General features: G+C 48.8%; 1 protein-coding gene across 4 annotated transcripts in view; it reads right to left on the minus strand.

The window, feature by feature from the left end:
- Positions 1-15,646, minus strand: part of RAP1GAP (RAP1 GTPase activating protein) — a 111,971-nt gene extending 96,325 nt beyond the window's left edge. Inside the window, exon 1 of one of the 4 annotated variants that reach the window (XM_081870956.1) lies at positions 15,571-15,646. Coding sequence is in view for 3 of the 4 variants with exons in the window: in XM_081870954.1 (XP_081727080.1) it covers positions 2,437-2,480 (44 nt within the window). In the remaining variant the exon portion in view is untranslated. Of the gene's footprint in view, positions 1-2,436; positions 2,550-15,570 lie in introns of those variants that run through there. The other 3 variants (XM_081870954.1, XM_081870957.1, XM_081870953.1) reach the window with 3 other exon arrangements.
- Positions 15,647-24,821: the final 9,175 nt, after the last annotated feature.

The following is a 24,821-nucleotide window of genomic DNA, read 5'->3' on the forward strand; positions in this document are numbered from 1 at the left end:
GAAGGCGCTCCTGGCCCCTTCCCAGGACACGGCTACATCCACGGTTCCCGGGTGGTGGGGGCTTTCCTTCCCAGCTCTGCTGCAGCGGCATGGAGGTCACAACCTCCTCCCACAAGGGAAATACCTAAGCTGGGAGCCTAAAGGCCAGGGGGACAGAAGCAGCCTTGTCCCTGCCCTGGAGGGGCAACTGTGGCCACAGGAGGGAGGCAGTGTCCATGGGCACAGATGAGGAGCTGAGTGTAACCCACACTCAGTGGGCAGAAGGATCAAGGCAGCCGCGGAAACAGGGGAATGTTTCCATGATGTAGTTGAGCAGAGGTGGGAGATTTGTAGGGTGGGCAGAATGGAGAATAATGCAGACTTTCAGCTTGCAAAATGCATATATCTCTATGTGCAATTTTAAAAGGCTTGTGGGAGGGGTGTTTAGAAAGATGTTTAGTCAAGTCGATGTGAGTTTTAGTCTATTGCTACTTAAACTTTTTATACGGCTTATTGCTATTTTTTTCCTTTGCATTTATTTCATCGCTTTCTTCTTCTTCTTTGGAAACCACTCTGAATTTTCTTTTTGACAACCAAGCAGTTTATAAATTCTATTTTTAAATAAGAGGGGTGCTGCATTCAGATGCTCCTGCTCACCCCAGCAATAACACATAAGTTCGTTGGTTGGCTGCCAGTAAAGAATTAATAGCCCCTCTGCCCTAAAAAAGGAGGAAGGGTCTCGGCTTGGCATACAGAAGAAGGCTCCAGGTTCAATTTGCAATGGCATCTCTAGGGAGGAACGTTCTCTTCCTGGAATCCTGGAAAGTCCCTACGGTGAGTCAGGGTAGATAGCACTGCACTACATAAACCAAGATGGACTGATTCGGTATAAAGCTGGTTTCTAAGACATGGTCAAGGCTGAAGGCAACAGAACAAAACATAACCACCTCGATGAAGCTGTGAGCTGAGAGTCTATTTTACTGATGGAGGCAAGAAAGCAGACCTCACTTAAAGCCCCACAAGAAGACCATTGAAGAGGTGGGATTCGAACCCAGGACCCCGCCCCAATCCAAGTCCCTGAGCTCTGACTCTCATCAGCAAATCCAAAGCCAACATATTTCATAGATTCAACCCCTCCTGCAGTTTAGGAATCTCTGCCTTCTTTTAATGAAGGGGCGGAGAAAAAGAAACTGTGACTCTCCACAACTGCCACCATCCCTGACGACTGGCCGCAGTGGCTGCAGGGAGTTGGAGTTCAACATATTCAATTATTCTGCATTGCTGGGGTCAGACTAGATGACCACTGGGGACCCCCTTACAACTCCACAACTCCATGATCCTAACACCTGGGGTGGGGGGCTACAGGTTCCCTTCCACTGGACCAAAGCAACGGACTCAGTGCAAGGCAGCCTTCATTCGTTCACACGTCCAAGCCTGCATTTCACCCAAAACAGAGGGCAGTTGGAAAGAGGAACAGGCAGATGGGCACTACTCTGTGGAGGTCATGACTCGCACTCAGTCCCCAGCACAGCCGCACCTGAGCACACACCTGCCCCCGTTCATAGCACCTGCTGCATCCTGCAAAAAAAGGGGTCAGTCTCCACACTGACATGTTGCCCAGTGTTCTTTCTAGTCCAGCAACCTGGAACAATTTTGCACTCCAGGCTGACAAAGGAAGGAGTATGTTTGACAGTGGAACAGAAGAGGGTGGACTCTCCTTCACTGGAGGGTTTTAAACAGAGGTTAGGGAGCCACCTGTCAGGAATTACTGAGCTGTCATTCCTGCATTGTAGGGGTTGGGCTGGATGACCCTCAGAGTCCCCTCCAACTCTATGATTCTATCACTAGAGACTGAGATAGCAAGGGGGCTGCTGGTGGGAGGCACAGCCATTGCAAGTAGTGGCCATCAATGGCCTTCTCCTACTCTGCAAATTTGCCCCATACTCTTTGAAAGCCACCCTGGCCTCCTGAGGCAGGGAGTTCCACAGTTTAACTCTGGGCTGCATTAATAAGTATATCCTGAACCTCCCACAGTTCAGCTTTGCAGGAGGTTCTGGTATTAAAAGCGAGGGAGAAAGAAACCTTTCCTCTATCCACTGTGCATCATTTTACAAGTTTCCATCATGTCACACTGAGATGCACTTTAAAAAAAATAAATTATGATTTTCAGGTTTATACGTTTCAATAATTTTATCATTTCAAATCTTGACTTCCTCCCCACTCTTTCTGCGGTTCCTTAAATTTATTTTCAATATCTTCTGCATATCCAAATGAACTTAATTTGCTCATTTATTCATCTACTTTAAATATATACTATTAGGAAACTGCAGGTTATACTGAGATGCACTTTTGAACACCGTGTTGCTCCAATCCTCTCCCAGTTACTGCACTGACCCCCAGCCGCCCCCCAGCTCCCTCCTACTGGCCTTCAGAGCTGCCCCCCAGCCACTCACTCACCCTCCATAAGCCCCAAAGGTGAAGCTCCGCTTCCTGGAACCCATGGCAGCAACAGAGGGCAGGGGGAGTCAGAGGAGGCACCTACGGATCAGGCCAGCCATGGCGCAGAAACACAGATGCCTGGCTGGAGCAAAAGCATGCAGAATCCGGCTGGGGAGAAAAGGAGGGAGGAAAAGAGGGAGGGGCCCTGTATTTTCCCCGCCTCCTCCCCACAAAACCTGTCCAACCAGCACAGGCTGGAGCAAAACTCCTCTAGCAAGGCCCCCGAGGGCACTTGGGTAGCTCCCAGCAACGGAGTGGGTCTTGCAGGGGCACAAGCTGGCACGGGCATCTCAGGAAATTGACTGCCAGGCAACCTGCCTTATCATCTGCAGCAGGGCAGCGCAAGGAGCAGCACTCAGTGCTGGTGCCAGCGCCCGCCTCAGGGACAGGTTAGTTAGTGCCATGGTGCCAGACTGCAAATGCGTACCAACAGGTGCCAGGCAGGTGGGCACAGCGAGGCAGAGTCTTTTCACTGAGATGTTCCAAAATGTCACTTTTGCAGACCAAAGGCCTGCCTCTTTTCTACGCCCCGGAAAAGCAATCTGTGCAGAGCAAAGGAGGCGTGTGGATCCAACTAAGTTCTAGGTAAAGGTAAAGGGACCCCTGACCATTAGGTCCAGTCGTGGCTGACACTGAGGTTGCAGTGCTCACCTCGCTTTACTGGCCGAGGGAGCCGGCGTACAGCTTCCGGGTCATGTGGCCAGCATGACTAAGCCTCTTCTGGCGAACCAGAGCAGTGCACGGAAACGAAACGCCATTTACCTTCCCATTGGAGCGGTACCTGTTTATCTACTTGCACTTTGACATGCTTTTGAACTGCTAGGTGGGCAGGAGCAGGGACCGAGCAACGGGAGCTCACTCTGTCGCGGGGATTCGAACCGTCGACCTTCTGATCGGCAAGTCCTAGGCTCTGTGGTTTAACCCACAGCGCCACCCACGTCCCAACTAAGTTCTACTCGGAGTATATTCATTGCAATTAGGACAGGCATGTCCAAAGTCTGTTTCTGGGGCCTAATCTGGACCACTGGTCAATTTACTCCAGCCCCCGTGGCAGTATTTGTCCTGGGGTAAAACCCTTTTAAAAGTTTGGGCACCCATGAATTAGGAGGAGCCAGTGGTGGTGTAGTGGGTTAGAGTGCTGGACTCAGAGCTGGGAGAGTCCTGGGTTCAAATCTTGCCACTCAGCCTTGGGCTAGTCACTCAGCCTCCCAGCCTAATCTGCCTCCCAGGGTTGTTGGGAGGATAAAACAGGGAGGAGGGAAACTATTAAAACAAAATTAAGGTAGTTGTGTTTATTATTAACTCCCAGTAGGACACAATGTGGCATAGTGGTTAGAGAGTGTGGGGCTAGGACGTGGGAGAGACCAGGGTTCAAATCTCCCACTTGGCCCTGAAGCTCACTGGTTGCATGGAGCCAGTCGCTCACTCTGGGCCAAACCTACCTCACAGGGTTGTTGTTAGGATTAAATGAGGAGGGAGACAACCATGTATGCCGCCTGGAGCTCCTTTGGGATACAAAGGTGGGATACAAATGTTAAAGCTTACTGGGAGATGATATATAATGAATTGAAAAGGCAGTCAAACTGTACAGAAAATGTACAGAAACTTATTCATGTATGCTACTACAGCAGCAAGAATGTTACTTGCCCCAAAATGGAAAGAAGCAGAAGCCCCAGCAAATGAAGAATGGATACAAGAACTTATGGAATATACAGAAATGGCAAAACTTACTGGGGAAAATAATAAATCAAGATAACAACCTTTTTTTATAAAAGAATGGAAATGGTTTATTGAATATTTACAGACAAATTTTAACAGATAAGAACATTGGCAGGATTATTGTATTAACCTGCCGTTTCATAAGCGTATATATTTAAAGAAGATGTATAAATGAGCAAATTAAGTTACTTTGGATATGCAGAAGATATTAAAAATAAATTTAAGGAACTGCAGAAGGAGGGGGAAGGTAGTCAAGTTTTTAAATGTTAAAATACTGTAAAATTATTGAAATGCATAAACCTGAAAATTATATTTAAAAAGTTTTTTTTAATGGGATACAAATGCAATAAACAAAACAACATTAAAGGTAAAGGGACCCTTGACCGTTAGGTCCAGTCGTGGCCGACTCTGGGGTTGCGGCGCTCATCTCGCTTTATTGGCCAAGGGAGCCGGTGTACAGCTTCTGGGTCATGTGCCCAGCATGACTAAGCTGCTTCTGGCAAACCAGAGCAGCACACGGAAACACTGTTTACCTTCCCGCCAGAGCGGTACCTATTTATCTACTTGCACTTTGACGTGCTTTCAAACTGCTAGGTGGGCAGGAGCAGGGACCGAGCAACAGGAGCTCACCCCGTCGCGGGGATTCGAACCGCCAACCTTCTGATCGGCAAGTCGTAGGCTATTTGGTTTAGACCACAGCGCCACCCGTGTCCCCAAAACAACATTACACAGGCCTAACTGAAGTCAGAGGAGATCAGGATTTCGCTCAAAGAGCTCATGTTTACTACCAGGATTCAATCGAGGCATATGAAAGATCGCAGAAGTGTTTTCTGAGAATGCACCAAGTGTGTTTCCTCTGTCATTGAACGGCGACCAACAACAACTGTGATTCCTCCAACGCAGCGGGTTGGACTAGATGACCCTCGGGTGTCCCATCTAACTCTACAATTCTATTATTCTATAACTCCCTTCATGTGCTGGCTGAAACTGATGGCAGCTGCAGTCCAAAGTATATATAGAGCACCTAGTGTTGGCAAAGGTGCATCTAGACCAGGCATAGGCAAACTCGGCCCTCCAGGTGTTTTGGGACTACAACTCCCACCATCCCTGACCACTGGTCCTGTTAGCTAGGGATGATGGGAGTTGTCTTCTAAGCAGCCTATAACTCCTGTGACACTTATTGCAGGAAATCAGGGCCTACCACCAACTTTGAGCATCACCCAAAAGATGAGATAATAACAGGTGTCCTGATTCCAGCCTGTGGTTTGACTGAGCAGCCAAGAAGATCAGCCAAACCCAACAGGCGATGCCACTCTGAACTGCCACCAGCTTCCTTGGGATTGGGATCGTCGTGGACTGGCAGAGATATCTCCAAGCCTTGAAAACAGCCAAGAACATCTGCCATTACGCACCAATGGTGGTCCAATCCGGCCCCCAAACACACATGAGCACCTGGAGATGCCTGGTTGATTACCAAAGTAGCTTTGCCTATTGGATTGGTTGCTCATTTACAGGGAGGGAGAGAGATGTCGGGAGAGGATGGGTGGTTGAGCCATGGTCAGAAAGCGCCCCCTACAGACAGCATTCAGCAGGAACCTCACCAGGGCAAGAGGAAGTAGGAATCATTCAGCACCCTGGACAGCGATCCTGGGAGTTCCCCTTTTAGGGCTGCAAAACACACACACTACCCTATGCCCACTGTGGCTGGGGCAGGTGTCGCAAGAATGACAGAACTGTAAAAAGGTAAAGGTAAACCACAGAGCCTAGGATTGCCGATCAGAAGGTCAGCGGTTCGAATCCCCACGACGGGGTGAGCTCCCGTTGCTCAGTGCCTGCTCCTGCCAACCTAGCAGTTCGAAAGCACGTCAAAGTAGATAAATAGGTACCGCTCCAGCGGGAAGGTAAATGGCGTTTCCGTGTGCTGCTCTGGTTCTCCAGAAGCGGCTTAGTCATGCTGGCCACATGACCTGGAAGCTGTACACCGGTTCCCTCAGCCAGTAAAGCAAGATGAGCGCCACAGAGTTGGCCACGACTGGACCTAATGGTCAAGGGTCCCTTTACCTTTATCTTAAAGGACCCTTGGGCAGTTAAGTCCAGTCAAATGCAACTATGAGGTTGCGGCACTCATCTTGCTTTCAGGCCGAGGGAGCCAGCGTTTGTTCACAGACAGCTTTTCCGGGTCATGCGGCCAGCATGACTAAACCGCTTCTGGGGCAACAGGACACTGTGACAGAAACTGGAAATGCTGTTTACCGTCCCTCCACAGCGGTACTGCTTTATCTACTTGTGCTGGTGTGCTTTCGAACTGCTAGGTTGGCAGGAACTGCGGCAGAGCAACGGGAGCTCGCTCTGTCGCGGGGATTCGAACCGCTGACCTTCCAATCATCAAGCCCAAGAGAGGATCAGTGGTTTAGACTACAGTGCCACCTGTGTCCCGATTTAGAATTGGAAAATACACACACATCCTATGCCCACTGTGGGTGGGGAAGGGGTCACAAGAACATAGCAGTCAACGTTTCCCTTTTTTAAAGGGAAATTCCCTTATTCCGAATAGGATTCCTCGCAAGAAAAGGGAAAAGTTGACAGCTATGCACAAGAATGATAGAACTGTAGAGCTGGAAGGCACCCCAAATGTCTTCTCGTCTAACACTCTGGAATAGATGAGTCAAAGCTTTTAAAAAAATCCATGACAGGTGACATCCAACCTTTTTTGGATTAATAAAAAAAAAACTCCAACGAAGGAGAGTCCATCACCTTCTGAGGGCATCTGTTCCACTGTCAAATGGCTTTCACACTCAGAAAAGCTATTCCTACCAATAGTTCAAATTCCCAATTATATAATTTAGATAAGGAGGCGCCTATTCTAGCACTTGGGGGGAGCACCTTATCTAAATTATATAATTCAGTATGTGAACTATTGGTATTAATAACTGTATAATAAATTGGTATTTTTATAATGAGGCTATTATTGGATTGTAATTGAAAACTAAGGGGGGAGACTTCGTCAGGCAAGGCCTCCTTCCACCTGCCTTGCCCCACCCTCTAGTCTCTGCTTCTACAATTTGTATTGTATTATTTTATGTCGCTGTTTTATTGATTATAGTTTAGAAATTATTTATTGTAACTGTTGAGTGGATTTCTGTTTAACTTTTATATGTTATTATTATTATTATTATTTACCGGTAATACTATTCTAATGATTGTTGAACGTTACTTTTTTGACGTAGGTTGCCTATTTTAAAGTTACGTTTTATTGTCACATTTTTGTATTGCATTGGATTGTTCTAAGATGTACATTTTTTGTTTCTTCAGCTTGTAAACCGCCTTGAGTACTGTAAGATAGAAAGACGGTATACAGTGGTACTTAATTCGTTCCGGAGGTCCGTTCTTAACCTGAAAGTGTTCTTAACCTGAAGTACCACTTTAGCTAAAAATGGACTATATGCAACTGGCCGAGATGACCGGCAGAATCCGTGATCTGGGAGAAGAGAAGATGGAGGAAGACTGGGAGAAATTTAAGATGTATCTACAAAAACATTGTAATTTGGTTGAATGTTAAGAAGGATGCTAGATTATAAAAAATTGGCCACCACTAAACTAGATTTAAATTTGATGATAAGTGAGACTAAAGAAAATATAAAAATTTTTTGGAAGAAGTGCTAGATTATATTTGAATGAGTGGACATGAGATTGTAAACACGTTGATAATTTGTTTGGAAAAAATTTTTAACGATGTAAATGGGAGCGGGAGACGTGAGGGAGTCCAAAGAAGTGTTGAAATTGTTGTAAAAGAAGTAAGATTGTTTATTATGTGTGCATTTATATTTAAAAACCTTAATAAATATTTATTAAAAAAAAAAAAATGAAGTACCACTTTAGCTAGTGGGGCCTCCTGCTGCCGCTGCACGATTTCTGTTCTCATACTGAAGCAAAGTTCTTAACCTGAAGTACTATTTCTGGGTTAGCAGAGTCTGTAACCTGAAGTGTATGTAATCCGAGGTACCACTGTACAAATTAAAAATGATGATGGTGATAATAAAAATTATTATCAGAAAAGCTATTCCTAATGTTTCATTGGAATCTCCTTCCTTGCCACTTGAATCCTTCAGGGGAGAGTATTGTGGTTGCACCCATGTCCAGCTTGGGGGTCTTCCTAATGGGGCATCTGAGGGGCCACTGAGAAAAAGTGGATGGGGCAACCCAGTGAGATGGCTGGGGTACATCATACATACACACAGCCTGCTCCTCCTAGAATAAATCACAAGACAAGGACACACACAACCCTGATTACTCTACAGCCAACAGAACCCCACCCCAACGCCCCCAACACACAGCCAGCCTCTCAGATTCTGTGGGCTCCATGAGTGATGCCACAACTCTGGGCATTTCTCAGAGATTTGAGTGGGGGGGGAGAGAGAGAGATGAAAAAAGAACAGGCAAGCAAAACGCAACCATCTGCTCAACTGCCAATATTGGAAGGTCAAGTTGCATCCGCGTTGACTAGGAAACCAAGCAAGACGCTTTTTTTAATGGGGAGGGGGGCTGCATGGGTCCCATTCTCAGCACTTCCAGATAAAAAGGATTTCAGGTAGGAGGAGAGGGAGAAGGGCTCTCTCTGCTGGGCAGCTGCTGCCACTCAAAGCAGGCAGTGCCAGGCTAGATGGGCAAATGCTATGCACCACGGGGAGGTGAATTCTCAGTAAGGGAGGGTCGAGTGCTGGAGCATCTGTTTTTGCAAGCAGAAGGTCTCAGGTTCAATCCTGGCTTCAACTCCAGGTAGGGCTGGCAACACCTGAAACCCTGAAGTTCCACTGCTGCCAGTCATGTAGACCATATTGGGCTAGATGGACAAGGCATCTGGCTCGGAATCTTCAAGAGAAGGATCCTTCTTGTATTGCAAGAAGTCCCAGGTTCAATCCCCAATGCAGTTTCTCCAAGGAGGGCTGGGAAGAGAGGCCCTGCCTGAGACAATGGAAAGTGGCAGGTGCTGCCAGTCAGTGCCAACAACACAGAGCCAAATGGACTCAAAGGTTTAACGCAGCAGAGCGTACGAGTGTTCTTAGCAGATGCACAGACGCTTTGCATGCTGGAGCTCCAACTATCTACATTTCGGGGGAAAAGACAAGGAAAGATGATTGCCTAAACAGTTGTACAGCCGCTGATAGATGCCTCCAAGTGTTATGGACTGCAGTTCCCACAATTCCCAGTCACACAGGCTGGGGCTGATGGTAGTTGTAGTCCAAAATATCTGGAGAGCACCAGCAAACAGCTGTGATGGAGGACCTTGCATAGAAAGATGGGTAGTATTTCAGGGAAGGCTAATTAGTCAAAACGCATCTAAAGCTGGGCTGGAGGCAGTGTTAGAAACTCAGATATATAATCTAGGCACCAAATGGCTCCTTAAGCCAAGGTTACAGTTGCCAAAACAGAATGTCTAGTTGCTATTTTGGGGCAAGATGGCTCTAAAGTCTTATTTTCAAATGATGGATTAACTGTGATTGATTCTGTTAAACATCTGGCTAGTTCAGATGACTGCCTTGAGCTAGGTTAAGAGTTTTGAGAACTTAAAGAAGAAAAGTCACTTGATCCAGGGACAGTCCACATCTTTTTCCTAATGGTGATTGCTCCTGCTCAGCTTGCACAGAAAAAAGCATTTTGGTTCCAGAAATTCATTCCGATAAAATATAACTGATAGAATTCTACAGGATGGAATACAGTATTAGCATGTGAAAATGGGCCAGATCCAATGATCCCCAGATGGTGGAAATATCAGGCGCCATCCTGGCACCCAGGCATCTTCAAGCGGTCGAAAGCCAGGTGAAAAATGCGCCTAGTGCCTGGCTAATTTCGAACCACTGGCTGTAGGGAACCACATTGTGAAAAACAAGGCAGCATCCTATGAATATTGTGCAAGTTAACAGAGCATGTGCATTGTATGGGAAACATCAAGAGACAGCTCAGCTCTCTTGAAAGAGAGTCTTATCCAAGACCACAGGCCAAGGCATCATACTCTTTAAATCCATTGCCAGATGGGAAGGGAGGACCAGGGGCAGAGGCTGGCATTCTAAGGGCATTACTACTCTAACAAGGCTTGCTGTCAACCCAACCCTTCCTGGCTATTGGTGGCCTTGCTTATTGCTGCCTGCTCGGTCCCCCTTTTTATATATATTTGTGCTTGCACAGCCTATCTGGGACTGATAGCAGCTGAAAAAGCCCTGGCTCTGGTTGAGGCCAGCCTAACCTCTCTGTGGCCTGGGACCTCCAAGATGTTTTTGTTTGAAGACCGTAAGTTCCTCCGTGGAACATACCAGGAGAGGCGGTCCCGAAGGTACAAGGGTCCTAGGCCGTACAGGGCTTTAAAGGTTAAAACCAGCACCTTAAACCTGAGAGCAGTTTCACCCTACTTCCCTTGCTAACCTCCTCAAACACAGCGCCATCTCCCCTGGTCTACATGGATCCCCAAGCGAACGCCAAAGCGATGCAAGACCAGCATCGCCGCTCTCTCCAGCTACTCCGGCGTGACCCTTCCACATGTTTACAGCAGCGATGCAAAGGAGACTAGCATCGCCGCTCCCATATCACAGATGAGAATAACCGAGGTGCAGAGAGAGATGCCACTCTTTCTCTGTTCGCGCAGAGCAGAGCAACTGTGCCACATCAATTCCTTTTGCACAGATATTTCAGCTTCTCCGAAAAAGAAAACCTGCCAATGAGATCTTGCCATGCTGAGGATGGTGGGTGGGAGGTGCAAAGGCACTAAGGCGGACGCCAGATTCTGGAATCTGGCAGAGTTGGGAGCTAGAGAGAGCTCCAGCCATTAATTACAGCATCAGCTGTTGCAATGTGCAGTTCAGAGGGAGAGAAAAACCTAACTCCCGAGCGCTGAAATAAACAAACAGACAGCGGAGAGGCAGGGGAGATGGACTGCCAGGATGAAGTCATGCTGTAGAGTGGCCAACCCTCCAGCAGAAGCCATTTGCAATGAACGAGCCATCCAGTCACACGACGAGGGAAAAGGCAGCCACCACATCTGAGCCACGGGCCTTGCGACATCAGTCATCAGCCAAGGACAACGCAGGTAGACTTGCCACACACTTACAAATGGCAACAATGCCAAAACGTTTTGGGAAAGTGCCACTGTGACTTGGTGGCAGGACACCTGCTTTGCATGCAGAAGACTGTAGGCTCAGTCTCTGGGAGCACCTCCACCGGCTGGGCTTGAAATGGGCCCTGCACCTGAAACCTACTGCCAATCAGAGTAGGCAACACTGTGTTAGGTGGGCCAGATGTGTGATCCTATTTAACACAGCTTCCCTGTTCCTCTTTAAATCAGCTCTTTGTTCAGAAACATGTGGACTAGAATCTTGGTTTATTTTTAAAAAGAAGGAGCATTACTCATCTTTAGTATTCAAAAAGCCCTTGGTTCCAGCCCTGGCATTTCCAGGTACGTCTGGGAAAGGCTTCCTTGCCTGGAACTGTGGAAAAGCAGCAACACTGAGATGGCAAGACCAGGGCTCAGAATTGATCCAAAGCAGCTTGGTATATTCTTACGAGGCTACAACACTGCTAACCACCAAGAGCAACTTCTTCACGCAGCACGTAGTTAAACTATGGAACTCCTTCCCACCAGATCCAGTGATGGCCACCAACTTGTCCAGCTTTAAAAGAGCGTTAGACAAAACTGAATGGAGCAAATGCTTGTTTTCTTCTGCTCTGGAGTGTAGGACTCAAACCCATGGCTTCAAGTTACAAGAAAGGAGATTCCGGCTAAACATCGGGAAGAACTTCCTGTCAGTCAGAGCTGCCCAACTGCAGAATGGTCTCCCTCGGGAGGCTGTGGACTCTCCTTCCTTGGAAGTTTTTAAGCAGAGGTTGGATGGCCATCTGCCATGGATGCTTCAGTTGAGATTCCTGCATTGCAGGGGGTTGGACTAGATGACCCCTGGGGGTCTGTTCCAGCTCTAGAATCCTGTGACTCTTACGACCAAGCACTGCCTCCTGTTTGACTGCCAACGGGCCTCAGGCACACACACACAGAGATGTAGCCCACCCCTGTTCGGGAACCTTATTCCAGCACCGAGATCAGTCCCTACAACATGTTGCAAACTAAAGAATCAGGCCCCTGGCTCCGATTGCCTGGATTTGACGCAGGTCTGAACCCCCATTTAGAAATGGAGCACTGTGCCTCTGCCCAGACCTTTGTCTGAGATCTGGAGCCCCCAAACCTATTGAGTCTCTCCTCTGTGCCTTCCAACCAGTGGCCTGAAAGTGAGCTGAGCCCTTGGAGAGGCACATGATGGGTTGTTGGAGACAGGGGACTTGAAAATCGTGGCACAAGGCAGAGCAGACCCAGACATGGAGGGACACACACGCACACAGAGGAAGACACAGTTCCCTTTCGCATGAGCCATCTCTCCCGCACCCACAGCCATCACTCGAACAAACGCCACGCCGCCCCCTCCCTGAGTCTCCCACTCCTGCCCACGTCGTAGACATGAGTCACTGGGGACTCTTGCCATTCCCAGGCCAAACAATGCAGCCAAATATAGGCTGTATGTGCTTTGATGCCCGTGGCGTGTGCTTGCCCGCATGCAATGGACACACACACACACACACACACACACACGTGTAGCAAAGCCCTTTACCTGCCTGATACGAGAGGCATATACTGCTCCCAGCCTAACCTGTATGGAAACGGCTCTCTTTGGGGAACCGTGGCAGCAGAAAGCATACAGTCCTGACCTTGGCTGAAGGTGTGGGATGAACAGGGCCAGAAGCATCTCCCCCAGGTAGGGCTGGGGTAAAAACCCCTCCCCAAACCCCAGAAAGACACTGCAGATTGTTGCTGATGATGCTAAGCTATCGGTACAACTTCCAGCTTTCTAATAAAATCAGCCCTTTGTGCGGAACCTTGAGGACTAGATCCTTGTTTTAACTTTAACGGGCTGCTTAGAATGGGAGGAAAGGAAGCTGCCTCCTATTGGTCCACCAAGCTCAATATTGTCTGCACTGACTGGCAGCGATGACTCGCCAGGGTTTCATGCACAGGAGCCCTGCATGGAGATGCTGTCATTGGGGATAACCTGGGTCATTCTGCATGAACCTCAAAGTGCTCAGCACCACAGGTTCCCTTGGTGCCCTAGGGCAGTGTTTCCCAACCTTGGGTCTCCAGCTGCTGCTGGACTACAATTCCCATCATCCCTGACCATTGGTCTTGCTAGCAAGGGATGATGGGAGTTGTAGTCCAAAAACAGCTGGAGACCCAAGGTTGGGAAACACTGCCCTACGGAGTCTCACCCATGCAGCCAATGCAACGAACAATGATGAGAATGAATTGATTGTGCTGCCCAGTCGCAACACTAAGAATCAGCTGCGAGAGACCTACTGGTACAGCTGGCCCTGCTTGTCCTCTCTGCCACCTCGGCCCGCACAGGCTCACGAGACCCGGGGCGCCAGCAGCTACCACCAGAAACCACACGTGGCTTCGATGAGCCAGCAAGAATCCCACATGCCACGCCCGCCGCTTCCGCAACCCAGCAGCCTCCTTCCAGAGCCACCAGAAGCTGGAAGAGCTAAAGGGAAGGATGGCATAGTGGTTAGAGTTCCAGACAAAGACCTGGGAGAGAGCAGGATTTATGTCCCCCACTATCACAAAGCTCACTGGGTGTGTGACCTTGGGCCAGACGCTGCCTCTCTCAGCCGAAACTCCCTCACAGGGTTGTTGTGTAGATCTGAACAAGGAGGGAGAGAACAGTGTATGCCGCCATAGAGAAAAGGATGGGGTAGAAATGTGATACATTTTTTAAAAAAACTAGCAAGAGGGTCCTTTGCAGAACGAGCAGAATAAAGAAGTTGTCCCTCCCCAAGTCACCTAGAGACCGCTGAACTAAAGTCCTCCCGCTTCTGTTGACATTTGCCCCATCATCACCACAACACAGGAAACTACCGTATACAGAGTCAGGCCACTGGGTCCTTCTAATGCTGCTTACACTGACTGGCAGCATCTCTCTGAGTTTCCAGGAGGGAGTCTCTCCCCTACCTGGGATAAAAACTGTATGCAAGACAGGTGCGTCCACCCCAAAACAAATATTCTTCTCTGGTCACAGACCCCATTTGGTTCACCAGCTGCCCGCCCCCCACAAAAGGGAGGTCATGCTCGGGGGGGTGGGGACTTTCCTATCCAAGAAGGAGACGTCTCCCCCTGAGCATCGACCCCCCCCCCCACTGCAAGCAAAAGACGTCTGGAAAAGCACGGCAGGTCGGCCCGCAAATCAAGGTCAGGCGCAGTCGGCCCCCCCCCAGGACCCCCATAGGGGATGGAGAAGTGCTTGCCATCCTGCCAGCTTCTCACTACCCCCCCCCCCAACGCATCCCTCCCAGCTCTCTCCATCCTTCCCTGCAGCAAGGAGACTGCAGCTTAGAAGGAGCTGGGCTGGGGGGGGGGAGAGAGAGCTTTCGTTCTTAAGGCCTCCCCTCAGCCTTAACGAGATTTGACAGACTTTGAGGACCACTTGAAGGTGGGGGGGGGAGAGGGGGGAAACGAGGAAGGATGGGGGGGGGGTAGAATAGAAACATTCTCTCCAAGCAACCCCTCCATTGTCACAGCCAGCTATTTGATTCATTTGGCGCATTTCCAGCTTCGGAAAGACCTTTCTGCACGCAAGACATTGTCTTAGGCTGGTTTTCGGCAATTTTGTAAATGGGAAAACAGCCAAGAGCTCATCGCTAGCAGGGGCGGGAGGGTGCGAGGCCCTGGGTGGCACCCGACGCCTGCCCTACTCAGAGTAGACCTATTGGAGTGAATGAGCCTCCACTCGGAGGGGGATGCAACCTCTTGCCAGTCTTGGCCTCGAGGACAGAGACACCCCCCGTCCTCTCTCTTCCCAACCGCGGCGCTTGGCACAAGCTCAGGAACCCTCTCGCCCAACTCCCCCTCCGACCCCATCCTGGACCCATGAGCCCCGTGATGCAGAGTGGATCCCTCCCATGCTCAAAGGCAGCGGGGAAGTGGGGGGAGGCCGGCGGGCCTGTCTCCTTGACCGGACCCGCTCAGCACGCGTTCCGACGTGACGCTGGCAAAGGCCAGGAGAGGCGTGCAGGGAAGCATCCCAGATGAGAGAGGGAGGGGCGCCCCTTGCAAGTCCCCGCTCGCCCTAGAAAACACGAGACTGCGGGACGCGTGCGCCACTGCACGTGTGAACGCGGACAGCGACGGAGCTAGCCTAGCTAGACCCGGGTAAGGGGTGTCTCCCGTTCGTCCGTAAGGTCGGCCCCAGCCCACCTGTGCGCTGCGAGCCAGGCGCCCAAGCCGCCGCCGCCTCGACCGCAGGACCCAGGCGTCCGAGCCTCCCCCGCGCTCCGAGATGCGCTTACCGGAGCGGCGCCTCTCCGCCTCCCTGCTGCTCGCCTCCGCCGCACTGGCGAGCCGAGTGAGTGCCGGGCGAGGCGAGGCATCACGTGGCCCACCAGCCCATGCGCCGCTCCCATTGGCCGCCCGCGGAAGGAGGGCGGCGCGGCGAGGCAAATCCCGAGATCGCGGGCGGCAATCAGGAGATGCGCGCACTTTCGAGCAACAGCAGCAGCAGCGCACGTTTGTTGCATTGGATTGCACTGATTTTGTTGTTGTTGTCGTTTAGTCGTGTCCGCCTCTTCGTGACCCGCTGGACCAGAGCACGCCAGCCACTCCTGTCCTCCATTGCCTCCCGCAGTTTGGTCAAACTCATGTTGGTAGCTTCAACAACACTGTCCAACCATCTCGTCCTCTGTCATCCCCTTCTCCTTGTGCCCTCCATCTTTCCCAACATCAGGGTCTTTTCCAGGGAGTCTTCTCTTCTCATGAGGTGGCCAAAGTATTGGAGCCTCAGCTTCACAATCGGTCCTTCCAGTGAGCACTCAGGGCTGATTTCCTTAAGAATGGATACGTTTGATCTTCTTGCAGTCCATTGGACTCTCAAGAGTCTCCTCCAGCACCATAATTCAAAAGCACCAATTCTTCGGTGTATACACACACAGTCGTTTAGTCATGTCCGACTCTTCGTGACCCCATGGACCAGAGCAAGCTAGGCACTTCTGTCTTCCACTGCCTCCTGCAGTTTGGTCAAACTCATGCTGGTAGCTTCGAGAACACTGTCCAACCATCTTGTTCTCTGTTGTCCCCTTCTCCTTGCACCCTCCATCTTTCCCAACATCAGGGTCTTTTCCAGGGAGTCTTTTCTTCTCAGCTTCACAATCTGACCTTCCAGTGAGCACTCAGGGCTGATTTCCTTCAGAATGGAGAGGTCTGATCTTCTTGCAGTCCATGGGACTCTCAAGAGTCTCCTCCAGCACCATAATTCAAAAGCATCCATTCTTCGGCGATCAGCCTTCTTTATGGTCCAGCTCTCACTTCCATCCATCACTACTGGGAAAACCATAGCTTTTACTATACGGACCTTTGTTGGCAAGGTGATGTCTCTACTTTTTAAGATGCTGTCTAGGTTTGTCACTGCTTTCCTCCCAAGAAGCAGGCCTTTTAATTTCGTGACTGCTGTGATACCTCACCATTTTCCTCCAAGAAACTCAGCTATGGAGTTGATGGTTCTCCCCTCCCCACGTCATTTAATCTCCACAGCAGCCCTGCGAGGTAGGCTAGGCAGCAGAGCTGCCAACTTGAATAAAATATTGGGGGGGGTAACCCCTGCCTTGCACAATCATTCACATGATGGGGCACACGGACACCATTTGAATAACAACACCCATCAACTTTGGGGGACCCAGCCCCCTCAAATATTTTATTGGGGACCTGAGCTCAGTTCTGCCTAGTGCCTAAACCATGGGTAGGCAAACTAAGGCCTGGGGGCCAGATGCGGCTCAATCGCCTTTTAAATCTGGCCAGTGGATGGTCCGTGAATCAGTGTGTTTTGACACGAGTAGAATGTGTCCTTTTATTTAAAATGCCTCTCTGGGTTATTTGTGGGGCCTGCTTGGTGTTTTTACATGAGTAGAATGTGTGCTTTTATTTAAAATGCATCTCTGGGTTATTTGTGGGGCCTGCCTGGTGTTTTTACACGAGTAGAATGTGTGCTTTTATTCAAAATGCCTCTCTGGGTTATTTGTGGGGTATAGGAATTCATTCATTCCCCCCCCCTAAAAAAAATATAGTCCGGCCCCACACAAGGTCTCCGGGACAGTGGACCGCCCCCCTGCTGAAAAAGTTTGCTGACCCCTGAAATACAGCAACCTGAGGCAAGAATCAAGAAGAGACACTTGGTCCCAAGCACTCTACTATTCGAAATAGGGTATTTTATTTACAATACCCTTCTCAATGTGCCCAATTTGAATCAATCCATTTTCATCTAGCATGTAAACGCTCTAAACTTTCTCATTTAAATATTTGACAAGTTTTGTACAATCTTGCTTGTTCTCCATAACCAAATTTATACTAGCAACATATACAAGCAAAAAAGCTGTTTCTCCATTTTGTTGTTTTTCCCCATCATGAGACATCAGTTGAATTGGACCACAAATATCAGTATGAATAAGTTGCCAAGGCTCTGAACCTTTCTGGTTTTCCTTGGGGATAGAAAGGGGTGCCAAAAGAAGCAAGGGACAGAAGGAAACAAATGTGGGGCTCTGACCCGCTACGTTCTTGTGACCAGCCTCCCTTGAATTTTATAATTTTGCTTCCACCTCTGGAAAACCTGCAGCTCCTTTAGATGGGCCTTTGCCCAGATTTCCTTCCCCTTAATCTCATGGCAGGTTTATAATGGGGACAAAGTCTAGCTTGCCTTACAATCATAATGAACCCCATTAAGCTTTTTATACAGGCACCATCTGGGCTATCGATTCCTGCTCGGGTTGTGTTTCCACAGTTCCACCCACGCACCTGCAGGATCTGCCAGTTGAGCTGGGAAGACTTCTCTGCCAAGCTAAGCAGTTGGCTCCTTACCTCTCTCACCCTGATCTAGCCACTGTGATCCACACGACGGTCACCTCCAGACTTGATTATTGTAACTCACTCTACGTGGGGCTGCCCTTGAGACTGACCCAGAAACTCCGGTGGGTGCAGAATGCCATGGCAAGACTCCTTACAGGGTCCTTGCCATGGGATCACATTCACCCAGTGCTATACCAGCTGCACTGGCTCCTGGTGGAGTACAGGATCAGGTTCAAGGAGCTGGTTTTAACCTTTAAAGCCCTATACGGCCTAGGACCCTTGTACCTACTGGACCGCCTCTCCTGGTATGTCCCTCGGAGGACCTTACGGTCTTCAAACAAAAACATCTTGGAGGTCCCGGGCCACAAGGAGGTTAGGCTGGCCTCAACCAGAGCCAGGGCTTTTTCAGCCGTGGCCCTGATCTGGTGGAACACTCTGTCACAAGAGACTAGGGCCCTGCGGGACCGGACATCTTTCCGCAGGGCCTGCAAGACAGAGCTGTTCCACACAGTCTGACCCCCTCCTTTGGTAATCCTTATAGAACTCTAGCCCAATGGTTGCCATTAATTTGATTCTGAATTGATTTTAAAATGAATTGATTTTAGAATGCTGTGTTACTTTGGCTTTGGCTGGGGAGGGCAGGATATAAATAAATTATTATTATTATTATTATTATTATTATTATTATTATTATTATTTATCTCAATATCTTGGAGGGTTGCCAGAGGTCAGACAATACCAATCTACGTGGACCCAGAGTCATACTGAGACTCCTTGGGGCACTTCCTGTCCACCTCTCTTCAGATAAGCAGTAATCAAATAATTACAGTTGTGTGTAGGCATTTATCCTAGAATCCTAAAACTGGAGGGGACCCCAAGGGTCATCCATTCTAACCCCCTGCAGCACTGATTCCTAGATACCTGAGAGGTCTCTGCGTATCCACTTTCTCTCCTCTAGATCTGAGAATTGCTGTGTGTGTGTGCGTGTCTCTCTGTGTGTTTTCCAAGGGAGAAAACCAGAATAAGCAGACTCTGTCTGAAATGACCCCCTCCTAGCTCTGGCCCCCAACCTTCAGCTGCCCTGCCCACAGTCCCACAAGCTCTACTGCAGGGGTCACCAGCCTGAGGCCCAGGGGTCAGAAGCGGCCCAATCGCCTTCTAAATCCAGCCCACGAATGGTCCGGGAATCAGCGTGTTTTTACATGGGTAGAATGTGTCCTTTTATTTAAAATGCATCTCTGGGTTATTTGTGGGGCCTGCCTGGTGTTTTTACATGAGTAGAATGTGTCCTTTTATTTAAAATGCATCTCTGGGTTATTTGTGGGGCCTTCCTGGTGTTTTTACATGAATAGAATGTGTGCTTTTATTTAAAATGCACCTCTAGGTTATTTGTGGGGCATAGGAATTCGTTTATCCCCCCCCCCCCCAAAAAAAAAAAATAGTCCGGCCCACCACATGGTCTGAGGGACAGTGGACAGGCCCATGGCTGAAAAAGGTTGCTGACCCCTGCTCTAGTGGTCATCAGCCCTCGCTGCTGAGAAACGTCCCCATAGCACACATTAATGGGTCTTAAGCTCTGCCTGCACTGCCAGGAGCTGTCCAGCATTTCAGCATCTCTCTCTCCTTCCCAGTTTCCCTTGGAGGTGCTAGGTATTGAACCTGGAACTTTTTGAGGTCCACCACTGAGCTATTTGACCTGTTTCTTTCTTTTTAAAATAAAATAAAATAAAATATTTATACTTTTCAGGTTTATGCATTTTACTGATTTTACAATCATTTTGACATTTCAAAACTTGACTTCCTTCCCCCTCCTTCTGCGGTTCCTTAAACTTATTTTTAATATCTTCTGCATATCCAAACTAACTTAATATGCTCATTTATACATCTTCTTTAAATATATACTCTTATGAAATGGCAGGTTAATACAGTAATCCTGCCAATGTTCTTATCTGTTTACAATTTGTCTGTAAATATTCAAGAAACCATTTCCATTCTTTTATAAAAAGGTTATCTTGATTTCTTATTATTTTCTGGTAATTTTCACCATTTCTGCGTATTCCATAAGTTTTTGTATCCATTCTTCCTTACCTGGGACTTCTGTTTCTTTTCCATTTTGAGGCAAGTAACATTCTTGCCACTGTAGTTGCACACATGAATACGTTTCTGTACAGTTCGGATAGTTCTGTCCCTATGATTCCCAAAAGAAAAGCTTCTGGTTTTTTTTGTTTTTTTTACAAAGGTTATTTTAAACATCCTTTTCATTTCATTGTATATCATTTCCCAGTAAGCTTTAACCTTACTACACAATGGCTGGTAATAATAATAATTTATTTATACCCCGCCCATCTGGCTGGGTTTTCCCAGCCACTCTGGGTGGCTCCCAGCAAAATATTACAAACACGATCAAAAATCAAACATTAAAAACTTCCCTAAACAGAGCTGCCTTCAGATGTCTTCTAAAAGTAAGATACAGTGGTACCTCGGGTTAAGTACTTAATTCGTTCCAGAGGTCTGTTCTTAACCTGAAACTGTTCTTAACCTGAAGCACCACTTTAACTAATAGGGCCTCCCGCTGCCACCGGAGGACAATTTCTGTTCTCATCCTGAAGCAAAGTTCATAACCCGAGGTAATATTTCTGGGTTAGCGGAGTCTGTAACCTGAAGCATATGTAACCTGAAGTGTATGTAACCCGAGGTACCACTGTAGTTGTTTATTTCTTTGACATCTGATGCGAGGGTGTTCCATAGGGTGGGTGCCACTACCAAGAAGGCCCTTTGCCTGGTTCCTTGTAACTTTGCTTCTCACAGGGAGGAAACTGCCAGAAGACCCTTGGAGCTGGACCTCCGTGTCCAGGCTGAAAGGTGGGGTAGAGACGCTCCTTCAGGTATACTGGGCCAAGGCCGTTTAGGGCTTTAAAGGTCAGCACCAACACTTTGAATTGTGCTCGGAAACGTACTGGAAGCCAATGTAGGTCTTTCAGGACCTCAAGTGACAGCCAAGGATCCAGGACCCCCAAGCTGTGTGTTTGCTCCTTGAGAGAAAGTATAACACTATCAAGAGCAGGCAACCTCCCAGCCATTTGGTCTAGCTGGGAAGTTGCTGCTGTTGTGCCCAGGTCGTGCTTGGGGGTTTCCAATTGGGGAATCTGGCTGGCCACTGTGAGAACAGGAGGTTGGGCTAAGTCAGGGGTCAGCAAACCTTTTCAGCGGGGGCTGGTCCACTGTCCCTCAGACCTTGTGGGGGGCCGGACTATATACTAGGGGGAAAATGAATGAATTCCTATGCCCCACAAATAACCCAGAGATGCATTTTAAATAAAAGCACACATTATACTCATGTAAAACACCAGGCAGGCCGCACAAATAACCCAGAGATGCATTTTAAAGAAAAGGACACATTCTACTCATGTAGAAACATACTGATTCCTGGACCGTTTGGGGGCCGGATTGACTAGGCAATTGGGCCGCATCTGGCCCCCGGGTCTTAGGTTGCCTACCCATGGGCTACGTGGTCCCCAATTTGAGGTGACCCAGTTAGTTTGTATATTTTCTTGTTTTACAGAAGTAAGTGTAATGCCTCGTATTTTTTCCATGTAACATCTTTACAAATCTGTTTCATTTGTTGAGACATTAGGGGGAGAAGGGGGGGGAGAGAAAAAAAGGGGGGTGGAGGGAGGGAAGATGGATGCAGCCAGGGCCTCCTGATGCTCTCAGAAGAAGCAGGTGCTCGCTTTGCAATGATCCACAGCAACTGCAGCCTCAGATCAAAGGGCTCCTCTTGAGCAAATGGTCAATTTGTCGTCTCCTCTCTCCACCCTGTTCCAAAGCCTCGCTGGGCCAAATATATCCTCCTGCCTCTCTTAAGCTCGCTGGCAGTCTTCTCAAAGATGCCTGGATGGGCCATCAAAACCACACGGGGAGCACTTGGCAGGCTTAAGAAGAAAGAAAAAAACAGCTTCAAAGCTTTTCAGGATGGGAATGCGAGGCGCTTTTGAAGGGAAGGGAGGCAGTCAGGTGGGAGAGGGGACATGCAAACGAGCGCTGGTTTATTCATGAGATGCAAATCGCAGGCAGATCGCTTTCAACTGTTCCCAAGGCAGCTGTGCGGCGTTCCTGCTTCAACCCAAAGCATCTGATCTCAATATGCTGCATCGAAGGGGTGGCAAGTCCCACTCGAAGCAAGGAAGCTGCGGCACCCACAAGCAGAAAAAGGCTGCCGGGCCAAATCAACAGGATGAAGGACCTGTTCCCATTTTCTCTCCCTCGATGAGTGAACATGTCACCCCTGCGGCACACATCCAGCTGCTCCCCGTCTGAACCATCTGCCGGCCAACTTGGGAATGAATCCAGGAAGCTGCTTATACTAAGGCAAACCTGTGGCCCATCTAGACCAGTGCTGTCTTCGCTGGCTGGCAGCAACTGCACACCAGGGTTTCCTGCAGGGGGCATTCCCAGCTCTACCTGGTTGTGCTCGTGGGGATTTCACCTGGGACCTTCTGCATGCAAATGATTGATTCCACTGCATTTTGATCTTAACATTTCCTCCAAGGTGGTGTACGTGGCTCGCCCCCTCCTCTCTCCCCACAACCACCCTGCAAGGTAGGCGAGGCTGAGAGAAGGCAGCAACTGGTCCAAGGTCACCCAGCGGGCTTCACGGCGTGGGAATTTGAACCCTGCTCTCCCAGGGCCTAGTCTAACATGCTAAGCACTGCACCGTTTCAGCAAAAGCAGAGACTTCTGGCCTATTGAGATCGCCAGGGAGGGCTGGAAATGGCCCTTGCCAGAAACCCAGCGGAGCTGCTGCCAGCCAGTGTAGACAGTACAGTGGGCTTGATTCAGTATACGGGGATTTCCTGTCTTAAAGGGCAAGCTGCAGCTCAGAACACCTGCTCTGCATCTAGAATGTCGCTGGTTTTTTTGTGCAGGTAGGGCTGAGGAAAGATCCCCTTCCGTCTGAAACCCCGGAGAACCACTTGCTGCCAGTCAATAGTACTGTCATTTTTTCTGCTTGGTGCTTGGGACTTTCGTACAGGCAAACACAGACAATGATTCAAATATCCCCCTTTTAATCTCCAAAATAAAAACCAGCCCCTGCAACAACAACAAAAGACATCATGCAGGTCATCTGTGGAAGACCTATCGCAGTGGAATTTTACTGCAGGAAAGGAGAGAGGAAAATGCAGAGAGCAGGCTCTGAGAAGGTACCATCTAGAAAGGGCAAATGTCAAGTGAAAATAATGGCGCCAGAGGCTGGAATCTTTCAGCATCACAGACAGCAAAATGGTGCTGGAGGTTATTCTGTTTATTAAAAAGGGACAGCGTGACCTTTTTTTTGCATTTACTCCTACCAATCTGTGCCAAATCCTGGCCACACAACACCCCACCCCTCGATGGGGCTTTTCTGTTGACTTGTGGCTACCATGGGTAACAGAGAGGGGGGCAAGTGACCTTCATGGTTGGAAAGGCCTTCCTAGTATAAGAGGCAGCTTTTTTGCTTCATCCACACACAACAGTTTGTAAGTCAGGCTGACAAACCATTGAGGCAGGACGACAGGGATGAGAGAAGCTGCTTCCTTCCACCTTTCAGGCGTGATCTTTGCCTTGGGTATGTATATGCATGTTGCTTACAACACCCAAAACGTTTTCCAGGAAAGTGCACGAAACACAAACCAGTTACGGTAACTCCAATCGGCAAGGTACAACAGATCCTGGCAGAAGGCAAACTTGCACTCCCAGAAGCAGTAGCACAAAACAGCCACCAGAATAAGTCGTGTCATTTTGATTTTTGCTCAAGCAGCTCAGCAGCACATGAGCCACTCTTCATGCATGCAATCCGCTACTAGGATGGAGTGATTAAGAGAGTCTAAAAAGACATGTCTGGAGGAAAGTCTCCTTGTCACCTACAACCAACAAGCAGAAACAAAATCAGCCTTTCCCTCAATGCTTGAATACAACTCCCACCAGGCCCAGACATTGTTGGCCTCCATCCGTCTCAAGAGACAATGGAGTGGTCCTTTGAGGGTGAAGTCAAACCATTGGGAGAGTTACTGTGGCTGTAGAAACCAATGCAGGAGAGACCCGTTTTATTGCAGGTGGGGGGAATTTGGCTGCTATAGGTACACCATGCCATTTCTTCTCTCTACGCCCCTCCTAGGAGTCATTCTTCCTCTACTCAGTTGTGGATACACAACCTGACTGCCTGTCTCCAGGCACTGCAGTCGTCTGCAAGGGATTCTCATACAGGAGAGTTAATGTTGCCAAGACTTCATTGTCATGTTTGCAGACATATTTGCAATGCAGTCTTGGTTGCATCATAGATATACAGGGACATATAATAGAGGCAGCTGGATCAGGCAAGTGGCCCATCTAGTCCAGCATCATCTTATCACAGCGGCTGACCAGAAACCCCAATGGAGAGAACCCCGTACGCAGGACCTGAGCACAAGAGCCTGCTCCTCTTCTGTGGTTTCCAGCAAGCGGTATTCTGAAGCATCACTGTCTCCAACCACAGAGAGAGCATAGCCATTAAAGTCATCTAGGTTGGTGGCCATCACTACTTCCTGTGGCAGGGAGTTCCATAGTTTACACTGCATGAACAGTTACTTTCTTTTATCTGTCCTGAATCCTTCAATATTCAGCTCTGTTGGATGTCCATGAATTCTAGTGTTATGAGAGAGGGAGAAAAGCTCTTATCTACTCTCTCTAATTT

This window comes from Podarcis erhardii (assembly GCF_964252035.2).
Source record: "Podarcis erhardii genome assembly, chromosome: 7".
NCBI lineage: Eukaryota > Metazoa > Chordata > Lepidosauria > Squamata > Lacertidae > Podarcis > Podarcis erhardii.